The sequence below is a fragment of the Astyanax mexicanus genome, chromosome 22, assembly GCF_023375975.1.
Source record: "Astyanax mexicanus isolate ESR-SI-001 chromosome 22, AstMex3_surface, whole genome shotgun sequence".
In the NCBI taxonomy this organism is placed as follows: Eukaryota; Metazoa; Chordata; class Actinopteri; order Characiformes; family Acestrorhamphidae; genus Astyanax; species Astyanax mexicanus.
In genome coordinates this window covers 17,422,938-17,446,020 of record NC_064429.1, presented here as the reverse complement: position 1 = coordinate 17,446,020, position 23,083 = coordinate 17,422,938, and the positions used below count along the sequence as shown (strand labels likewise).

Here is a 23,083-nt window from a genome sequence, read left to right as displayed (position 1 = left end):
ATTATGAACCTTAGCATTCACTGACCATTGCTGTTGTTGGCAGTTATTTCCACTTTGTTATAATAGCACTGACAGTTGACTGTGGAATATTTAACTGTGGGAAAATCTTATGATGGGATAATTTATCTTGTGTACTGTAAATTTTTGCATACCGAAAGTCATCCAAACATTTACTTATGAATAACGCTTCTGCAAAGGTAAAACATGAGTAAAGTCTATTTTCCAGATGGGGTGGGTGTGGCAGTTAACGTATGCAGGTATGAGTAAATTCTGAGACTCGGTAGGAAAAGGTGAAGATGATGTTGATGACTGACTTCCTGCACCTTATGTGAACCTGGTGAATTTGATGCCTCACACTTCGAGTTCTTGGTTTTGTGGGTAAGACAGTTACAAAAAATGTGTGATAAAATCTCTGCTTCTTCTTTCAGCAGGGCGTTTCCTTTTCAGCCCAATCTGACTGTGCTGATTTATTAGTTTGTATTAGTCCCTCATTCATATCAGCTAAATTCAAAGCCCTGATCAGCAGAATATGCACAAAACAGATTAAACACATTTACATTGAATTATAATGAATATACCTGCCATAGTGGTACTGGTATTGTGATCCTTATGATGCTGATATTCGAGCCCAAAAAAAAAACACATCAGCAACTTCTTCCTTTTGGGAGAAATCACTTCATTGTAAGAACTTTAAGTGTCTTATTTTATTTATTTAGGTCCCTTAATGAACTGAAAAAAAACTACATTTCAGTTTTTCCAATGCAAAAAAAAGTTTATGAATTAATAAAAAAAAAGAGAAACTGTTGATACATGGCAATCAGATCGCAAGACCCTACAGCAGATAGTGATGACAGCTGAGAAGAGTCTCAGAGTCTCTCTTCCCTCCATCACAGATATCTACAGCACACACTGTATCCGCAAAGCCACCAGCATTGAGATCGACCCCACCCATCCCTCACACGGACTCTTCGCTCTGATGCTGTTCGGCAAAAGATACCGAAGCATCCAGGCCTCCACCACTAGACTCTGCAACACCTTTATCCAACAGGCAATTTATGACACTGATTTTTGGGTTTTCATTGACTGCAAGTCACAATCATCAACAATAAAAGAAATAAACGCTTAAAATAGATCACTTGATATATATGCAAGGATATTCTAATTTTTTAAGATGCACTAGTATATACGTTCATACTGTCTGCAATCAAATACAAGTTAAAAGTAATTGGGGGGAGCTGTGTTTATAATTGTTTGCATTGTTCAGACAGTCCCAACCTTTTCTGATTTAAGTTTGTTTGTTAAATTATACTGTTTAATACTTGGCTGCAGATTCTTTCCAGTCACCTACTGGAATCTATGGACATTACTAGATGCTGGGTTTCCTCATTGGTGATCCTCTGCCGGGACTGAATCTTCAGTTCCTGCTATGTCAGCAAAATCAAAATTCCATGCGCTATAAATTCCTGACTGTTCAGATCTTGTACTCACTTTCAGCAACCACAACTTCCTCTAAACAACCGTCACTGAAAACAAAAGTAATTGATGCCCACAAGGCAGGAGGAGGTTCTGAAGAGAAAATAGAAAAGAAAATTATATGAGAGTAAATACCCTTAATTTATCCTTAATAAGATGAGAGCCGCATTTTTGAGCTCACACTCATTATATATTTTTGGTATTTAACTCAAAATTGCTGTAGTAGACATCTAAAAAAACAATAGCATTTTTATTTTAAAGTTAACATACAAATATTATGGCTGCATTTAATATTGGTTTTAATGGCATGTCAGTTTTTATTTGTATTTAAAAGACGGTTAATAGATCATAAAGTATTGCATCAGTGAATGGCCACATCTGTATAAATCGTACAAGAGATATGTTATCTAGTAAGTAAGGCTGCACGCTGGACAGAGTGCTGATGGCAAGGTGGCATAAAATTCGTCTGATAGTGGTGCTAGATGGAAGGGAGATTGCATTTCTGAAATTGTGCAGGTTTTTATCATACCTCCATCCACAGTATCTGATTGTGTACTGGTAATACATCATAAAAGGCATCAGAACCCAAAGTGGACAGCGCAGCACAGTGAGTGTAACTGATTGTGACCGGCAAAATCTGGCTAAAATCCATCCAAACTGAAAAGGAACTCTTCCAGAAATCACATTCACATTCAATGCAGGAAACAAGTTCCTGTCCCATGACCTTTGGTATGTCTGTGTAAAGGATATGACTTAAAAACTAGCAAATTTGTATCACATTTAATGAATATAATGTCCCAATTAAGAAGCTTTCTAAAAACTGATGTAGTCATTAACCTCAATCTCTTTAGGAAATAGTGTTCTTCAACTGATCTAGTAGGTGGGGTTCTGGTGGAAGTTGAGGGGTCAGGGTTGGCGGCAGAGTGGTTTTATGCAGGTTTCCTTATTGTGATGTCACAATAAGGCAGCATCCAACTTATTCCTGACATCAAACACTTTCAGCTGATTCACAGAAAAGGATGGATGGATTTTTTTTGGTGCTTTGAGTGTTTATAGGGGAAGTCGAGACCTAATAGGGATTACAAAAGCATGCAAAATACTATACAGTATATATCAACCGTTAATCCATTAGATGCTTATTATATTATTATTATATAATATTAATTATAATATTGGGTGCATCCCTAATAATGACCATTCTAATAGTTCCATTCTCTGTTACTGTATTTCTCATAAAGAATAGAGTGAAAAACTAACAGAGAAAATACAGGACAATAATAACGAAATCAAAAAGAGAAAAGAAAAGCAAACACACTTTCAGGTTTTTAGTCAGTAGAGCCGGGATCCTCTTTAATTGCATCCATTTAGGACTTCACAAAAGACCATTTTTGCATAATAATCAGACATTGCACATTTAAGGATTTCCAAATCGGTGATTGCTTTGTCCCATTTCAGGCACGTGCCAACCATCATTTCTCAATTTAAAAAGTTCCAGAGCACAAGTCCCCCACAATTCAGACAGAAGACGGATGGGGAACTTGCCTTTAGAAAGTACCAAATGCTACAATCACATAATATACAACAATATCATGTGTAGTGCGATTGTTCTGCATAAATCCATACATTTACAAACGGGGTTTCTTCTTCTGTGAAGAAGTTTCATCTGATAAAACTCATATAAAACATGTTCTAATGACAAAAATAGAAAAGGGGGATTTAACACTTTGTTGTTGGCTGATGTTATATGCTACGTGACAACACCTCCGTCCCCATACACCTACTGTATGTACTGTATGCCATTAACAAACACACACAAAACAAACAACTGTGTAATCGCAAGGCATATCGTCTTAATTAACATTCAGCCATAGATATCCACTCAAGAGCTACATTCGGGGTCAGTCATTTTTTTTCAGCCTTAGAATCCCAACCCTAATTTGGTATCAAGCTTTTCATTGAAGTTGGAAAAAGTACTAATACAATCCTGTGCAAAGGTTAAAAAATGAGTAAAATATGAGAATATTTCACTCCTAGTGTGTGGATGTGGGAATAGTGGGAGTAGAGGGGGGTGGGTTGGGGTTAAGTTTGTAAGGAACTCTTTGTTTCGTCCATAACTGGGGGGTGGGGAGGACTTTGCACTACCTGTGGATGGATAGGTGCAGCCCATTGAGGGAGGGTAAGGGTGTGTGGTACTCCAGCTGGGTGAGGAGGGAGAAGTGGTCAGAGGGGATGTGTGGGTGGGGGCAGCCTGTAATGCTGTTGTCCACAAGCCACTGCGTCTCCAGCGGGCCGAGCAGCCCCAGCACACTCATATGAGTCTTAGAGAAGAAGATGTAATCAATTACGCCCTGCGAGAAAAATTAGACAAAGACAACACAAGATAATGAGGCAAATCTTAGAAAACAGCCCATCAGAGCAACACTCTACAGCCCTATTTCTAAAATTACAGTGGTCTAAAAATATATATACTGCATATACTGCTCAAAAAAAACAAAGGGAACAATAAAATAACACGTCCTACATCTCAATGAAGAAATGATTCAGTTGAAAATCTTTTTTTTTAATACATAGTGGAATGTGTTGAGAACAAAATAACAAAAATGATCAATGTATATCAAAATTATTATCCCATGGAGGTCTGAATTTTGAAAGAATACTCAAAATCAAAGTGGAAAATCAAATGACAGGCTGATCTGACTTCAGTGGAAATTCCTTAGTTAAAATGAGACTCAGTAGTAATTTAATATGACAGGGCAAAATACACTATCAGAAATATTAGGTAAAAATAATATTAATACTCGATAATAAAGCTTAAATAAAAAATAAGGTTACATTCTTAAAGAGGAATTTATCCCAAGATGACAGGGAATGACAGGGAATTCTTGGATATGTTTTAATAGCTTTATGAAAATAGCTAAATTAATGGAAGAAATGCTAAATTATAAATACTGAAACTTAAATAACTAAAAACTAAATATATTACACTATTGTTTTGTATTTTTATTTATAAGTCCACTCATTAGAACTCCCCTATTACTAGTGATGCCCCAACACCAGGAGGGTGAAGACTAGCACATGCTTCCTCCGACACATGTAAAGTCAGCCACCGCTTCTTTTTGAACTGCTGCTAATGCAGCATTGACGAGTAGCATCACAGCGAGCTTGGAGGAAAGCACAGCGACTCGGTTCCGATACATCAGCTTACAGATGCCTTGTGCTGATCAACATCACCCATTGGAGTGATGTGGGGAGAGAGCACCATCTACCCACCCAGAGAGAGCAAGGCCAATTGTGCTCTCTCAGAGCTCCGGTAGCCGATGGCAAGCTGCATGAGAAGGATTCGAACCAGCGATCTCCTGATTCATTTAAATGTTTTAATACTATGGTATACAGTATTACAGTTATATTGTCCAACCATAGCCTTACCTTGAAGTCATATGTGTAGTTGGTGTAAGGCATGAGATTACTCTCATAAGCGCTCTTCAGTTGGAAGCTGTGTGTGATGCTCCCGTCTGGCTTCCCGTTCTTTCCGTTGCAGCTGAAGTTGGTGAGACACTCACTGTAGCGTAGCTCTTTGAAGTCTTTGTGATTCTCTGCCACTCCACCATTACTCAGGTACTCCACAACACCTGCGGATCAGAAAAATCAGTCTATCAAGAGGAGCTACATTATAACTTTTATTAAGCAATTTAGAGTAAATGGAAAAATGTATTGAGACTAGGCCTGTAGCGATAACTATGTTAACGACTTATCGTACAATAATTTTTTTATCGAGATAATTTTGCCGACGTCGATAACAGCCACGTGTTTCCGCGGGGATTTGTTTACATGAAAGAGCCAGTCCCGCTGGTCTCTCGCCGGATCGGTCATACAGCGACATCTATCGGTTAGGAACTGAGTGCACGCAGAGTTTATGCAGCAGGGAGAGTGAGCAGTGACGGTGCTACATGCACACACACACACACGCGCGCGCGCGCGTACACACACAGGGGGTGTGAGTGTGTGTGGAGATGTGTTAGCTAGCAAACGTATTCGAGGCTAATTAGACTTTCTCAAAGCTAAAAAGCTTTAGAGAACGTTTGAGGAAGTTTAGTCCGGGATGGACTGTGTTTTAAAGCCGTTTTCCATGGTTTCGGTGTGGGAGTATTTTGGGAGTATTTTGGCTTTAAGCCAAATGAGCGAGGAGGACCATCAGCGCGAATCGACCGGTATGTTTACAAGGTTTCACAACAGTGGAAACAAAAGCTGGCAATACTACTAACCTGAGATCTTATTTAAAGCACCACCATCCAGCCCAATTCATCCAGCTGAATATTGAATATAAATTTGGATTAAATAAGGATTAAATAAGGATTTGTGAGGTTTGATTGCATTTTGCAACAAGGGCTTTAGTATGGTCATAGATGATTGTGGATGTTTACTCCACCCCAACTGGCGGTATCCCGCTGAGAAGTGCCAAGGCAACTATTCCTTTCTTACAGTTAAGCATGGTGGTGGTGGTAGCATCATGGTGCGAGTGCTTCTGACTCTTAGAAGCGGAATTTCAACATGAGCATGCTCCCCTATCTCCAGTAACTGTGTTGAATAGCAATTGTCCCCCAAATACACCTCCAAGATGATAAAGGTAAAGTTGCATCCAGACCTTATTTCTATTGAGCATCTGTGGGGCATCCTCAAACACAAGGTGGAGAAGTGCGAAATCTCAAATATCCACCAGCTCTATGATGTTGTCATGGGGGAGTGGAGGAAGATTTCAGTGCCAACCTGTGAAGCTCTAGCAAACTCCATGCCCAAAAGAGTTAAGGCAGTGCTAGAAAATAATGGTGGCCATTTTTACTTAGGGATTGAAATCAAAAGCACAAACAAAAGTACATTAACAAAGTAAAACATAAATAATGCTGAAGAGAATGCAAATACAAGAAAAAGAACACAAATTAAATTTTACATATTAATAGAATATGTAAAATAAAAACAAATAACAAAAAATCCACTTGAACGTAAGAAAAAAACTCAAATATTTTTTTTAGGTTTAAAGCGACCAGCAACTATAAAAATCTTCCACAGAGCCCATTAAAATTAAACTTGAGCTTCTTAAAGTGCAAGAAAATTGTGTTACGTTATTTTGAGGGCACAGCTTATTTACTGCTATACTGTAGCTGTCCACTGACTATTTTATCAAAATGTCATATCTTCAGTGATCTCCCATGAAAAGGTGTGATAAAAAAAAAATTTAAAATGTGAGGGGTGTACTCACTTTTGTGAGATAATGCATAGTTTAGTTCTGTTCTTAAAACCCACCACTTTCTACTATTTCACGTGATGCTACCAATGCTGGGAGGGTGAAGGCTAGGAAGTCGATGGGGACACTAATTAAACACCTGCATGTATGATGTTATGTGCCTACCCGAGTCTGGGAGAGAGTTGAGGTCAGCACACAAGACAATAGGGATGGAGTCCGATTCAGAAGTGGACTTGGTGGAGTCGGGTGAAGCCAAGGCCCTCTCAGTGATGCTCTTGAGCTCGGACAGGAACATCATCGTCTGTATGAGCTTCACGTCAGAGTATTCCGGGTCCCAGTGCATGTGAGCATTCGCCACCAGCAGGAGCTGCTTCTCTGTAGGTGATTTTATACCTGCAGCAGAAGATTAGCACATCAGAACTATACTGTTGTATTGGCTGAAGATCAGACAAGTCTTAAGAAAGAAGCTTTGAGAAATATGACCATAAAAATCATTCTTTTGTTTAAATAACAAATGAAAAGTATGGTTCTATTATAAAACCAATAAGAATTATGAAATGTAGACACAATTATTAAAGGCTTTTGATATGTTATTTCTACATACACAGATATTGTGTTTATAAATCAGGCATAGTATATTGTTTGTAAACAATAGGAGCTAAATATATCTATATATATCTATCTTGCAAAATGTGTCACTTTATCATTTTAAACTTTTAATATTTAACCACTTTTACACAGCCTATACTTGTTTTAGTTGAGTTTTTCCTTTTACCTTTTTATTTATTTTGATTATTTAGTCTGTTTTACCTTTTATTTTATTTATTCATTTCATACTTTAATTTATTGTATTACTGATTTAATTTTGGCCTTAATTTATTCCTTCCTTTTTTATACTTTTTAACATATTATTATTATTTATTTTAGTTCCATCATTTACTTCTTTATAATTGTGGTGTTATTTTAGTCCTTTATTTCTTTAATTGTGTTTATATTTTATTATTCTAACTGTTACATTTTAGCCTGTCTACACTGCCTTTTATTTTGAATTATTTTATTTCTTCTTATTTAAATCTTATACTGTTTGTTTGTTTGTTAAAGTTATTTTTTTTGTCCCTAAAATTTTGTATATGCTTGGTTGCACTGAAAATGAGGGTTACCCTCAATGTATTTACAGAGTGGAAATAAAGGTTGATTGATTGATTCACCCCCTTGGCATTTTTCATATTTTGTTACCTCACAACCTGGAATTAAAACAGATTATTTGAGGATTTGCAACATTTCATTTACAGACCATGCCTACAACTTCAAACATTTCTTTTTTTTTATTGTGAAGCAAACATTAAAATAAGACAAAATAACAAAAAAAACTTTAGTGTACATAACTATTCACCCCCCTAAAGTCAGTACTTTGTACAGCCTCCTTTTGCAGAAATTACAGCTGCACGTCACTTTAGATAAGTTTTTATAAGGTTTCTACATCTTGCCACTGGGATATTTGCCAATTCCTCAAGGCAAAACTGCTCCAGCTCCTTCAAGTTAGATGGTTTCTGCTGGTGAACATCAATCTTTAAGTCTGATCACAGATTCTCAATTGTGTTAAGGTTTAGGCTTTGACTAGACCATTTCAGTATGTTTATACATTTCCCTGTAAACCACTTGGGTGTTGCTTTAGCAGTATGCTTTGGGTCATTGTCCTCTTGGAAAGTAAATCTCAATAAATCCCAGTCTCAAATCACTGACAGATCCAAACAGGTTTCGCACAAGAATATCTCTGTATTTACTATTTAGCATGCCATGAATACTGTTTTACATACACTAGTCAACAGAATTGTTAAAAATTGTTGTAGCAGTTATGGTATAATGTTGCCCTACATTTCTTTTTTTTTAGCCCTTATTAATTGTTTTTATATTCTAAATATAATTGTTATAAAATTCACATTACATGGACTTTTTAAAGACTTTAACTCCTATGAGCCCAGATTCATTTCCAAATACTGATTCAAAATTAATCATATAAATTCAGTGAACGGCTCAGTCATTCATCGTTTTGTTCTTATTGTGAGCAAAAGACAGTAAATATTTAATTAAAAACCTTTATCAATTTTAGTCGGTTACTTTGGGAAAGCCACTGCACTGACTCAGCCCTGCTCTGTGGTTCTGTGGGAAACACTTCATATTCTTACTCATTACATTCTGAGAATTCCTACATCAAATGAGGAAGAGGAAGCAAATATTATATTAAAACATGTGCACGTCTATAGATGCTGAAAATAAGTATAATTGATGACCGATGACCTTTTTGTAACCAAAAATAAATGTAACCCACTGATTGCGGGAAGACCGCTTGCTTTTTTTAAAAAATTGTTAACGCATTAATATTTAAATTACATTCGCTTTTTAACAGTACAACAGGGTATGTGACTTCCATCTAAAGTATGAGTATGATTAATAATGTCATAATGTAAATGAAAAAGCATGGTTGTGATATTTAGCTGTCTTGTGGAAAACATATGTTATACACTACCAAAAGACAAAAGTTTTCTTTATTTAATTCATTTTCTACATTGTAGATTAATATTAAAGGCATGAAAACAAGTAAGGGAGACATATCCAATTACGTAGTAAACAGTAAAAAAAAGTGTTTGTCCACCACAATCCTTTGATCTAAACCTGATGAACTGAGATGGTGATTTGAGGTGATTTGGGATGAGCTGGAGCTTCACAGCGTGAAGGAAAGGCATCAACTCTTGTTCAGCACCTCCAGAAACTCCTTCCTTCAAGATGCTGAGAAAACTATTTCAGGTGACTCTCCCTCATGAAGACACTGAGATTAAAATACCAAGAGTGTGCAGATCTGTTCTCAAAGATAAATGTGCTACTTAGAATATCTAAATTTTACACTGTTAAATTTACAATGTAAAAAAAATCATAAAAAGAAAGAAAACACACTGGGCCCTATTTTAGTGATCTATTGCACACCACGGTCAATTGCAGATTATGCAGCTGGATTTAGGGCATGTCGCTGTGTCTTTGGTATTATAAGTACGCAAAAAATATAGCTTGCACAGTTCGAAATGGGCAAAAGATAATTCTCTTAATTAATCATGGGTGTGTTTTGGGCATAAAGTGAAATAAACCAGTATCAGTAAATCAGTATGTCATTTCTCACTCCCTTTAATGATCAGGTGTGCTCTGACTTTGGTGCATTCGTATCTTAACAGTGCAGCGATTTGTTCGTCTCAGCAGAGAAAACTGATCTGTGCGTTCATGCTGTGAAGGTACGCCTGCAGCTCATTTAAGGGAACAGCAATGATATTTTATTCTTTAATCTGTTTATTGTTGGGTTAAAAGTCAGGTTTGTGCTCTGCAGTGTGTCTGTGTGTGTTAAGCGAACGGAGGTGTACAGATGTACCTTCTATAGGTACAGGTGTACCTATAGAAATTAATTCTGATGATTGACTCTTGTCTAGGTTATTTTCAGTTAGTGGAGCACCTGTGGTTTATGCAGCCAAAATAGCAACACGCCAGAAATTTACCTGAACACACTCTTTAGGCATAAACTCTGACACCATTTTAACGGCGGGGTGCAAGGTGTGAAAATAAACTGTTGACGAGGTGTACAACAGTATGAGCACCGTAACAAGCTTTACAGCGGGTGTATGATAGGGCACATTGAACCAGAAGGGGTGTGTCCAAATCTTTGACTGGTATTTTATATGTTAGTGCACATCAACAGTCCTCAAACTTACCACTAAATCAATGCTGACAATATGTGACACTTCTTATAGACTGAGTACATATCAAACTTTCTGCTATAATGTTTACATACAAGATCCAATGACTTCAATGACTCAAAGTTGGGCTCCTGTCCATTGATACTCAATCACATCATACTGTATATCCAGTTTCTGGGTTTTGTGTCTCAGACAGTCAGTCTGTTCTGATTCTGATCTGGTTTTACTACAGGGATTACTCCACTTCAGTTTTATGTTAGGCCACATTTATACAAAGGACTGGCCAGTTTCAGCTCATTCAGTCAATATCAGTGTGTGCTTCTTCTAATCATATCATGGTTTCTGGCCACAGCATTTACACACACTGACAAAACAATGGTTAGTTTCTTTTGAAGATTTTCTCTGTGACTGGAAATGAAAATCAGGGACAATTTAATAGACCTACACTACTGATCAAATGTTTTATTCACTTTTTTGCCATTTAAGCTTATCAGGTGCAGGCAATAACCATAAACGCTACAAAATCCAGTGTACAAAATGTTTCAGCAAACTGCCAGGGCCTTTATGTAAAACAATAGTATATTTTAAAAGTCTATTTTGAAAAAAGAAAAAAAGTAGTGGTGGGCCTAAACAAAAGCTGATAAAAAAAAAAAATCACATATAATAAAAAAAAAAAAAAAAAAAAAGGGATTTTTACCAAACAGTTCATTGGTTTACAGCTTAATGCAAAACAGGGGCACAACACAGAGAACTAGGATACCGTGAAACAGGCCAGAGAAGTTTATAACAAGAATTTATAATACTGCACCAAGTATATGCTGTAGTCTACACACCCTACATTGTACCCTACACTGTGTCCTCACAACTACCCCAGAAAAGTGTGATTTAATAGGGCCCTAGCAAAGTCATAGAAGTTAAATAATATCATACATACGACACATATCGTGCCAGGACTTGCTTAATAGAGAACGTAATTTATTAGCCTTTTCATTTTTTAGGACATATCAACACAAGACAGATTCTATTTGATAACTCCAATCATTCATACATGGAGTGCATTAAATAAAAACACATGTTGCATCACTGACATCTGGTGGTTGGTGTGGCACAGTGGATAACACCACTGCATGCCAGTGAGGTACCACATCATGTGGGAGACTAGGGTTCAATTCCCAATCCGGGTGACTATGCTGTGCTACACCAATAAGAGTCAATGGGCAAGACTCCTAACACTACATTGATGCACCTCCAATGCTATAGGAATATCCTTGTAAGTCGCTCTGGATAAGAGTGTCAGCAAAACACTATAAAATGTCAAATATAGATGTAAACAAATCAGGTGAAGAATTATTTTAATATGGCAACACATTTGTAGTACAGTTGTAGATCAATGCAGACAAACCAGTGCAATAGTATAAATGCTTAAGGCAGTGGAGGCACTTCAGCATGTTCCAACAACTTACACAAGCATAAATCCGCCTCAGCACTCTTAATACTAATTCAATTCTCACAACACTCACACAAATTCTCCAGAATCTAGCAGACACCATTTCCTTGACAGTAGAGACAGTTACTCCAGAGCACACAGCAGTATAAACAGCAACTGTGGTTGCTGAGGCACAGTGGATAACACCATCACTATCTGCCAGTGAGCTACCATATCATGTGGGAAACTGGGGTTCAATTCCTGGTCTGGGTGACCGAATGCTGCTCTACACTGTTTGTGCAAGACTCCTAACACTATATAGGGCTACCTCTGGCACAAGAATAACCTTGTAAGTCGCACTGGTTAAGAGCGTCAGATAAATGCCGTAAATGAAATTAAATGAAAATAACCTCTTGTTTAACACCCCTGATGTTGAAATACAAACAAGCACATGTCCCAAAACTTGTGCTCATATATACAGCTCTGAAAAAAATAACAGACCACTTAAAAATGAGTTTACCAAATTGAAAACCTCTGGAATATAATAAAGAGGAAAATGGATGATCACAAGCCATTAAACCAATCTGAACTGCTTGAATTTTTGTACCAGGAGTGGCATAAAGTTATCCAAAAGCAGTGTGTAAATGTTGTCGTTAGTTTATAGAATAAAAGAGTAGTGTTTATTTTAATTAAACATCTACCTATAAATAGAAAAAAACAGAGAAACTGATTCAGAAACTGATGTGGTCTCTTCAGTTTTTCCAGAGCTGTATTTATATATTTTGGTCTTCAATAAATCTTAGCACTGAAAAAATGCTGGTTCATTTGGTAGACAATGTAACTGACAGTAAATTCAGAGGCTGTGATTTGGTGCCATCTAGTGGAACAAATAAATACTACAAAAGCAACAGGAAAACAAGTGTGGGTCTGTTTGGTGTCGATTACAGTTAACACCCAGGCTAATCTCTTACCTCCAGCAAACATCTCCTTTTTCACCTCCAGCAGAACGGCTACTCCGATGTTGTCTTTGGTCATGACCCGGTTCAGCATGACCTCTGAGCCCTCGGAGTTCGCCATGGCCACCTGATTGAACTCCACCGTGTGTTTCTGAACAAGTGCAAATCTGAAGAGTGTCAGATACACACAGATAAATTCAGATACATTCTGAATAAGATATGAATATCAAGGTGCTCTAAATAAAACACTGAGCAAAATCAACAGTAGGCTTACTTTTCAGTTTTGAAGAACACGGCGCAGCCATCCACGTGCTTCCTCTCCTGCTCAGAGACGAGTTTGGCACGAGACTTTGGACAGAAAAACCCGTCGTATCCACGCTCTTTTAGAGTTTCCAGAAAGAAAGTGTAGTACTGCTCTGTCTCGACCTCCTGTGGGAACATTGTGAGCATTAGCTGCATCGTTAAATTGGAACAATACACTTCACATTTGTTTAAAAATGCTTTAATTAATAAACTAGATAGATCATACAGTCACTTTCAAAGTTCTCAGTGCCTCATTTTAAATGTCAGGACCCTCTGGATTCTACCAATGAAGCGTGGAGCTACATTGAGTTAGTTAGTGGTATAAAAATTGTGTAAAAAATTCTTTGCATGGGTAATGCTATGTCCCTATGGCTAATATTGTAAGACTGTTGAGAGCATCGGCTAAAAGCGTTGTATTTGGGAATGCTGGGGGAGAAGGGAGGTGGGCTATTCAACAAAAGCTCATTATCATATTTCACAATTACCATGACACAAGTCCATTTCACATCAGATTTTTTCTTTAAATACTTGTTTAAAAATAAGAAAAATTGAAATCCAGATAATTCCAAAGGTTTCACTTTTGGTACACTTACTTCATCTTCAAACTGTACATATGACAACTTTAAAACTTTTCTTTAGGTGCAACTAAATATTATATATAGTCTAAAGCTAAAGATACACTTGCCGGAGTCTCATACTTGTCAAGTTCCTGCAAATGTTCCCGTGCTTGCCTTGCAGCTTCCTGTAGCTCTCCTATTGGCTGTTGACATTGTCCATGTCGAGCCAGGTCGAGAAAAAGACTGACTTAAACCTTCAATCCTAACCACCTTACACTGAACGATCGGGATGACGCGACCCCAACTCGACTCTCACTGCTTGAAAATCGTTTGGTGAAAACTCGGCATAAGATAATGCTGAGATAGTGGGCAGACTGTGCAACTCCAGGCTTGCATACCTGCAGACTGATGATGTCAGCATCACAGTGGGTGATCTCCTCCATAATGCCCTTCTTCCTGTACTCCCAATTCAGAGCCCAGGAAGGACAGTAGCCGTATAGCTGCCTTGTAGCGTACTTGTCGCAAAGCACATTGTAGCACATGACTGTAAATACGGCTAGAGAGGAATAGCAAACATTTAATAGCATTAGTTCTTTAAGTACTGATGAAGTCCTTAAGAAAAACAGCAAGAAAAAAAAAACCACTATATATCACTATATGATAAAATATTGATATACAGTACAGCTCTACCCACAATCATTAAAACGTTTTTGAAAGGTGATTACAAAGGTTATTTATTTTGCAACACCAACCAACACTAAAAAGAGACCAATATGTTTGTTACCTGTGGGCATGGTTTGGTCTCGCTCCTTCAGCGTAATCCAGGGTCTTTGAGGGAGTTGCTCTGGGTGGACTAATTTAGTGAAAAGAAGATATGCACTGATTAAAGTGCACATGTTTAAATGTGCTCACATAATAATAATAATAATAATAATAATAATAATAATAATAATAACAATAATAATAGCATTAACCTAAATGCTTAGAGAATTTCTTCAGATGTGTTACCTGCAAGATTGTCAAGCATGTAGTTCAAGAGCTTTCTCGTTCCATCAGGCTCCTGGTACAGGTTGAGAATATCTTGCGACAGTGGATTACCTACAAATATTTCATTTCCTATTAAAAACATGTTGAAGAAATCTGACTGTATGCTTCTCTGCTGCATCCTAATGCTTATATAAAACGTTCTTTGCTTTGCCTGATCTATAGGAGGATCCATATGGGTACCAGATATGGCAAAGTCAAGGAGAGCAGACATTATATTAGCATTATAACATCATATTATAACATCATATTAGCATTCATGGACATTATGAAAGACCTTGTTTTGTTGAAGTACAGTCAATTATAGATATACAAAATATTTTGCCAATTAGTTCTTGGACAAATTTTTAACACATACACCAAGGATGTTTACTCAGTTAAAGACATGAGCAGTACAACTTCTTGTGTGCTATTATTTCAGTTCAATTGTGTTTGCCTTAGCTAACAGTTAAACCATATTTATTATTAATTATCCTTAGCCATCTACAGTGTAACCTTAGATGAATTGAATTTACTAAAATGATTTGAAGAAATAATTTGCCTTAAAATTTTGAAGTATTTGAAGTGTTTACTACAAATGTTGAGTTAATTATATAAAAAACGTAGCTATTATACTGAAATTGTAAGTTCATTTCATAGTTTTTTTGTTATATCAATTGCTCTGTGACTTCATTTAAGCAAAATACAGATTTGAAATAGAAAATGAAATGCTATAGTGTGAACATTATAGCATACGGTCAACACAATTTAGTTAGCGAAAAGAATTATGCTTGTTCTTACATCCTACAACATAGAGGCCAGACAATTAATTATAATACACAAGTTTACCTAAAGGAGCCAGGGGGAAATCATTACACACTGAAGGTGAGTGTCCGGGGACACAGCAAGTATGCAAATAGATTGTGCCAGAAGCCAAAAGCAAAAGAAGCTGCCAATGGCAACAGACTAAACTTAGTTATTATAAGTTGATTTAATGCAAAGATCTCCATTTGAATGTATGTGTTCACCTAATTTTGAATAGTTTACTTTTGGAAATATCATGCATTTTAAACTGCAAAGGTGGGACCAACTATTTTAGTAGTCGACTAATCTGCCAATAATTATTTCGATTAGTCACGATTATTTTTTGTCATTGCCTCTAGTTGCACTTTCTAGTGGTGAGGCTCCTCATTCAATGCATATTTTACTGCACATTCACTGTTAAACGTTTAGGACCCAAGACCATTTGTGCAGAACATTTTGGATAATTTTATGCCACTCGTGCAAAAATTTGAACAGTTCAGCTTGAATTGATGGCTTGTGGTCATCAATCTTCCTCTTGACTATATTCTAGAGATATTCAAAGAACAAATAAAAAAAACTAAACATGGTCTCTTATATTCTTTTCCAGAGCTGTATATTATATAGTTACTATAACAATTTTAATATAGTGTACAGAATACAGTATTTCCCTAACACTTAGCCAGCTACTATCTAGCTTAAGTAATGTTAATGAAGGAGTTAATCCTATTTGAACCCACCTTATCAAACTTTCTGCAGTAGTTTAACCCCCACAAGTAATATAGAAGTCAGTGTTTAAACTGTGCAGTAAGCAGAACTGTCATTATTTCACCATATCCAGACTAGAGTATTGCAGAGTCAGATAATTTGTTTGTGTTCACTAAATCAGTTTTTCTCTCGTGCTCTGTCTCGCGCTGCAAGTCCCGCCCACACTTAAACCTCACTGGCCAAATAAGCATAAGGTGAGGCCAATCAGGATGCTTTATTTCTCACTATGTGTGTGCGCGTCTTCCTCGATCGCCCCCTTTATTTCGCACTCTCTCTCTCTCTTCACTCGCTGGCACGCGCTCTCTTTACTCTCTCGCGCACACGCTCAATCACACATTAAGGACGCAGCGACAATAAAATTCCGTGTGGACTATTGTTTATATTTGACATTGTCGATTACGTCAACTAATTGCAGATCTTATCACAGCTGCGGCTGTCTGCGTCACGCAACTCTTAGTTACATTTCCATAGAGGTGCACATTGAGTTACGATGTAAGTTTGACACAGAAGTATAAGTTGTCCTTTAGTCTAGTTAGCTGTGACTGTCTATAACTGTGTCTTAGAAAATATTCACACAATGTTTTATTATAAATGAACCCTCAAATACTTTTTTCCTGCAAATGCATTACTGCAGTTATTGCAATATTGGTTATCATTTACTTCATTACTAATAAAATGTTTCTAATCAACTAAATATTAGAAACAATAACAAAACTTCAAGCACTTGATTCTTCCATAAAATACCTAGATGATGAGTGGCATACTTCTATTAATGTCTGTGTGTATACATCTCACTGGTACTATGTAAAATTAATGGCTTCAGAAATAAAAGACATCAGGGACTCACCTTTGAGACCAAGAGTTTGTAGCTGGAACAGCCGCCCGAGTTCATAAGGTAAAACCCGTAAACAGTTGTTGTTCAAAAGTAATTCCCTGGAGAAGACAGGAAATTGATACTATTATTAGTCATTCTATTTTTACAGTGAACTATATTAATATCCCATTTTAGAAGACCCTATTTGTTAAAAAATACTATATAATTGACACCTATTTAATGTTGGAGTCTTTTAAGGAAAACTAAACATTAACACAGAAGATCACAGAATATAGTGTACACACCAGAGCTTGTTTAAAACAGAGACGCATGGCTTACTCACGTCCTTCAGACTGTTTATATTAAGGCTAGAACAGAAACCGTAAAACAACTTGTATTTTGATAAAGTGTTCTTTCAAAAGGTCAAGCTGTTTGAAAGTGAAGATGAAGCAAGCGAGTAAAAGTGACGAATCAAGTGAAAAGTTTTTAATCAAATAAAGCAATATATTGTACAGACAAAAAATTTAAACCAAAATAAATAAATTAAGGAGGATCTTACAGATCTTAAAACACACAATAATTTTGTGTATTGAAAACATAATCATAAACAATGGTAAAAACTAGGAATGCAACCAAATGGCAACCAAAAATATTCAACCAAAAATTATAAAAAAAATAAAAAAATAAATAATAATAAGTAAAAAGACTGAATAATACGATATATGACAAGACATTGCAGTGTAGCCTTTAATGTCTGATTTATTTTTTCTTAACAGCGGGCCCAAACTTAACCCCCTCTTCCCCTGGTAGTGCTATATGTCAGAACAGGGACTGAGGGTGTCACATACCGGACCACTGGCTTCTGGTAAAATCTGAAAAGTCCCTGTATATCCAATAAATTTAAGTCAAGGTTCTCCAAACCTGGATTCCTACCTGAGAGACACCATGTTGCCGAGTTCTGCTGGCAGGCTGCGCAGTTTGTTGGAGGACAGATTCAGGTAGACCAGGTGAGGAAGCTTGGCGATTTCGGGGGGAAGCCGGCTAAGGTTGTTGTTGTTGATGTGCAGAGCGGTCAAATGGGTGAGCGTCCATAGTGAGCTGCTCAGGTTTCTGACCCGCCCTGCCCAGAGAGAGAGTTATCAGAAAAACACCAACTGCCAAAGACATTCCATAGCACCCTATGACCTCCTTTCCACTTTAGGGCCAAACGATTTGAAGCACGGAGGTTAACTGCTCCAGCACAGTTTTCACAAGGACACAGTTTGGCACAGAACACTGACCGGACAGCAGGGTTAGCCAACCATACCTGGGGTCACAGAACCGTTCAGTGGGAGGGTTAATGACAGGGTCTTCTGACAAAGTGAAAACATCAGTTGAATGAGATTCCTCAAGCTGAGAAGTCGATTTTTTTTCTTTTCAAATAAAATGCTCTTACTTATAATGAATGAAGTGTGGCACGTTCACTCTTATCCCCTAAACACAGACATGACTTATCAAGGATGCACACCCAGCACTATTAAAACACAGCTCCTACTGGTCACAGAGAGAAACATTTACCAGATTTTGATGCAATGTTTGTGCAAAAAACAAATCCATGTTTACTGGCCTTAGTAACTGTTACGTAGATATATAGATTTAAATGGTCAAATTAAAACACAGCTCCTACTGGTCACAGAGAGAAACATTTACCAGATTTTGATGCAATGTTTGTGCAAAAAACAAATCCATGTTTACTGGCCTTAGTAATATAGATTTAAATGGTCAAATTAAAACAAATATTAAGATAAACTATACAAGCTTATTTTTTAGTGCTAACTCTAAAATTAGGACATGAAAGCATGAAACACAGCAAATGGAAACCATGGGTTATGAAACCATAACCCACCTAACAGGTCTGTACTGGCAGAGCATGGAACGGTGTGGCCTTGGAAAGCATTTTAGCCCAGCAGTGGAAACAAGGCCTATTAGTTTAGTCTTAACACTTTTTTTTACTTAAAAAAAGAGTGCCTAATCAGAGAATGTTGGATTCTTGATAACGAAGACACACAACATCCGTTCAGTATTAAGAATCGTAAATGAAGACACTTACCAGTTATCTCTAACTCGGCCCAGTGTGACTTCTTCCCATTGGCCGCCTCCTCCGCTGACATGATGGTGTAGAGTCTGCGCGGATCCGGAGGATCATATTTTTCCTTTGGCATGCCTGTTAATCTGCAGGATGTAAAGCTAAGAATTAGAAGCTAATTCTGACATACAAATTCAATACAATTACAATATAAGTTTTCTGTAGTTCTACACTGGAGCAAGTCTAATTTTGCTAGTTGTAAGGAATTGAAAGACATACTGTAAAGGCCCAGGCAAAATGCAGGCTACTACTGCGTTACGCAAAGTCTCTATAAAGACAATATTGTCTATACTAGGGGTGGGCAATATTATATCATATACAATATATCGTGACACAGAAATATCGTGATATTAAAAATCTATATTGTGATAATAGAGATGTTCTGTCTTAAAAGTAGTCTATTATTTACTGAGAAGCTTTAAGTGTATTTATTGTATAATGGTTTGAGTTTGCAGTTTATATGCATGCACTGAATATTCTGCAATATTTTTTGCTGCATTATATTATTTTATGCTATATTACTTATTTAGCCACATTATGATTATGCTGTTATACTCTTATACTATATTGCTGAAATTAATTAATTAATTTTCTGTTTTCCTATATCACCAAGTATATTGTTATCGCAAAAATACCCTGAAATATCGTGATATTATTTTAGAGCCATATCGCCCACCCCTAGTCTAGTCAGAATAACCCACAGCATGGTTTAAATAGGGGTCTATGATTTCCTCAATGCAGAGACGAAGTCAAGTCAAGTCAAGTGGCTTTTATTGTCATTACATCTGAGCACATGTTCACAGTGTAATGAAATTACGTTCCTCTGGAACCATGGTGCAACATGGAATAATAATAAAATAGACAACATAAATTTTAAGGAAACCCTGCCAATAATCAGACGTGGGCAAAATCCAGACACTAAAAATCGATTAACTAAAATCGAAAAACTATTAAGCTGGAAAATGAAATCTGCATCTCCATAAAAAGTTTGTGGACTTGACATAACACAGTGGCCCAACACCAGCAGATGATCAGCTTAGACTCTTCCTCCAGACTCTGGTCACTTGATCTTCAAATTAAATGCAAAATGTATTGATGGTCAGTGATGGTTCGAAGATCCATGTCTGGTAAATCTGCTGGTGTTGGTCCACTGTGTTATATCAAGTGCAAAGTCACTGCAGTGTTTGCCGGAAAATTTTACAGCAGTTCATGCATCCCTCTGCTGACAGCTTTTATGGAGATGTAGATTTCCTTTTCCAGCACGACTTGGCACACTGCCCACACTGCCAAAAGTACCAATTTGTCTGATAATATTAATATAATATTTTACTTTTCTGAGACACTGACTTTTAGGTTTTCATTGGCTGAAAGCCATAATAATCAACAAAAGAAATAAATGCTTATCAAAATAGATCACACTGTGTGTAATACATCTATATAATAATATATGAGTTTCACATTTTGAACTGAATTACTGAAAGAAAGTAACTTTTTCAATGATATTCTATTTTTTTAAGATGCATTAGTGTATATATACACACTAACTATACTTCATATAAACTAACAGCTAAGAGCATGCTTGCTACACAGAGTGACCTCAGTTGCCCTGTATATAAATATATCAGCAGTAGAGGAGTCAGGTCGCAGCTGTTGCATTAACAACAGCAAAAGACTGCCAAATTCCAGAGGAGTGGATCAGAGCCGCACTTTGACCAGCAGTGTTTACTACAACCACCTACAATACAAGCACTACAAGAATACAACCGTCTCTGATCTGAGAGGAGGAATATGGGCTTTTTCTACACTTAATCAGATCAGGGTGTCTGTGTGCGTTTAGCTACTGTAAGTTAGCTGGCTAACTCTCTAACTCTTCGTTACGTAAAATAATAAGCTCTTCTGAGAACTTCCAGAGCAACAACAGGTCAACCACACGGAGCCTCACTTTACAACATTAACCTACACTACAGAGACAAAGCTAAACTTCTGAAACACACCGACAGGAGCTAGTTAACTAGCTAACCTAGCGTCAACTACTAGTATTATACACAAACTGGGCGGCTGTTTAGCTTATAAACGTGTCCAAAACAAACAGCCCTGCTCTTCATTACTGCTGATCTACAATCCATCCAAAGTTCACTTATAAAGTAGCTACAAAGTTAGCTAATAGCTACCTGAGTTTATCCAGCGTCTAATTTATTTATTTTGTTCTGGTAAAATAAATAAATACAGTGGCTAACTGTCTGTCCAGCTGTCACCAAAGCATATCTCAGTAACATGTAACTCAAGCCCAGCTCAGAAACTGCACTCGTTATCAGAGTAAACCGCTAGCTTAGCTTAGCTTAGCTAAAACAGAACACCAGACTGTAACTGATCCGTATGAGCTGTAGATCGGGCCGCCTCGGCTGATTAAGAAGACAGTTGGCGTTAGCTTAGCTCGGTTAACTAGCAGCTTCTCCTTCACTGACAGGGAAAACAGCACAGTACAGTGACTGAGCACAAAAACACACAGCGAATACAGGAGAACGGGTGTTTAAAGACCCCCACAGCCGGTTTACCTGCATTCGGAAGCGGGTAAAGGAGTTGTCTGGGCGGTGTTGTTGGAGACATGCGGGCAGAAAGTCCGTGCCGCTCCGTCCCCGGGTGATCTGAGCGACAGGGGGAAGGAAGGACGGCGGGCATGGCTTCCGCTCTTCCACTCAAGTTCTCATGCTAAAATAAGGGTGGAGCGATTCACCGCTGTATCGATAAATAGTATAATATAGTAAATATCAGACCTAAAATAAACTGTATCAACGATAGATGTTTTAAATAGTTTTTTCCATCTATCCATTTGCTGATAGATAGATAGATAGATAGATAGATAGATAGATAGATAGATAGATAGATAGATAGATAGATAGATAGATAGATACATAGATAGATAGATAGATAGATAGATAGATAGACTAGCTAAGATAAGGGTGGAGCGATTAAACACGGTATCAATATATCAGCGAAGCCTAGCAGCAGGAAAACTAAAATAAACTATATCACGATATATAAAAAAAACACAGATAAACTTTAGATAGATTTACCCCTCCCATTCCTATCACTGACCATGATTAGGCATATCACTGACATACTGTAAATATATAATGCAAACATGGAAACCATGGAAAAAACAGGTGGATTACCCATACCGGCTTCTCCTGTAACAAAGAACATTGTTTTTTTATTAATTTGCCTTTAATGACATAACTAATAAAAAAAATGCATAGACTTAATATAAGATAAAAATATAAGATATATTTTGTAAAATTACAATAGTTTACATGGAAAAACTGTTTATTTAAAGACGAACAGAAATTTCACTGATGCATTTTTAAAGTTTGTGAAAAAATATAGTGTACAGAGAAATTGTTATTATAAAGAATTGTGTAAAATTTTGTTACTATATTTTACATCACAAAAAAAAAACAGAAAACTAAAGAACTTTGGAAAATATTTTAAATTGTCAGCATTTTAGGTCTGTTTTTTTTAAGATAGTAGTGAATAGAAATTTGGATACTTACAAAGCAACTAAGCTACATGAAGTCACATTGTTTTACAAAAGCTATCAAAAAAATGTATAATTCAGGCACCTGTCACTTAAATCATAATAGAAAAATCTGCAGATTTGCTTTATATATGCGAAACTAAGATACATAAGAATAGGCACAGCTTAATGTGTATGGAAATTAAATAACCAAACATTTATTAGTATGTCATTTGTTGCATTTATTTAAAACAACCCAAGGATGAAGAGATAATACATAAATATACAATATATGTTCACATTTGTATTTGTATACAACCACCAGCAATTAAAATGAATTATCTGGT

The 23,083-nt window shown here is 36.8% G+C and overlaps 2 protein-coding genes across 3 annotated transcripts in view; both read right to left on the bottom strand.

The window, feature by feature from the left end:
- LOC125786735 (cyclin-dependent kinase 5 activator 1-like) overlaps window positions 1-23,083 on the bottom strand; it is an 832,135-nt gene that overhangs the window by 24,809 nt on the left and 784,243 nt on the right. The window lies entirely within an intron of this gene.
- On the bottom strand, window positions 2,789-21,892 carry cnot6l (CCR4-NOT transcription complex, subunit 6-like). Of its 2 annotated transcripts, none has more exons than XM_007238699.4 (12): window positions 21,778-21,892; window positions 19,187-19,308; window positions 18,031-18,217; window positions 17,131-17,216; window positions 14,700-14,789; window positions 14,476-14,544; window positions 14,090-14,247; window positions 13,106-13,260; window positions 12,847-12,998; window positions 6,878-7,105; window positions 4,900-5,102; window positions 2,789-3,821 (listed from the first exon to the last, which is right to left on the bottom strand). In XM_007238699.4, the coding sequence occupies exons 2-12, from the start codon at window positions 19,296-19,298 to the stop codon at window positions 3,612-3,614; spliced, it is 1,650 nt and encodes a 549-aa protein (XP_007238761.2). In that variant the 5' UTR covers window positions 19,299-19,308; window positions 21,778-21,892; the 3' UTR covers window positions 2,789-3,611. The 2 variants fall into 2 exon arrangements, with proteins under 2 accessions (XP_007238761.2, XP_015458320.2); XM_015602834.3 differs by having other exon boundaries at window positions 19,187-19,323; window positions 21,778-21,887.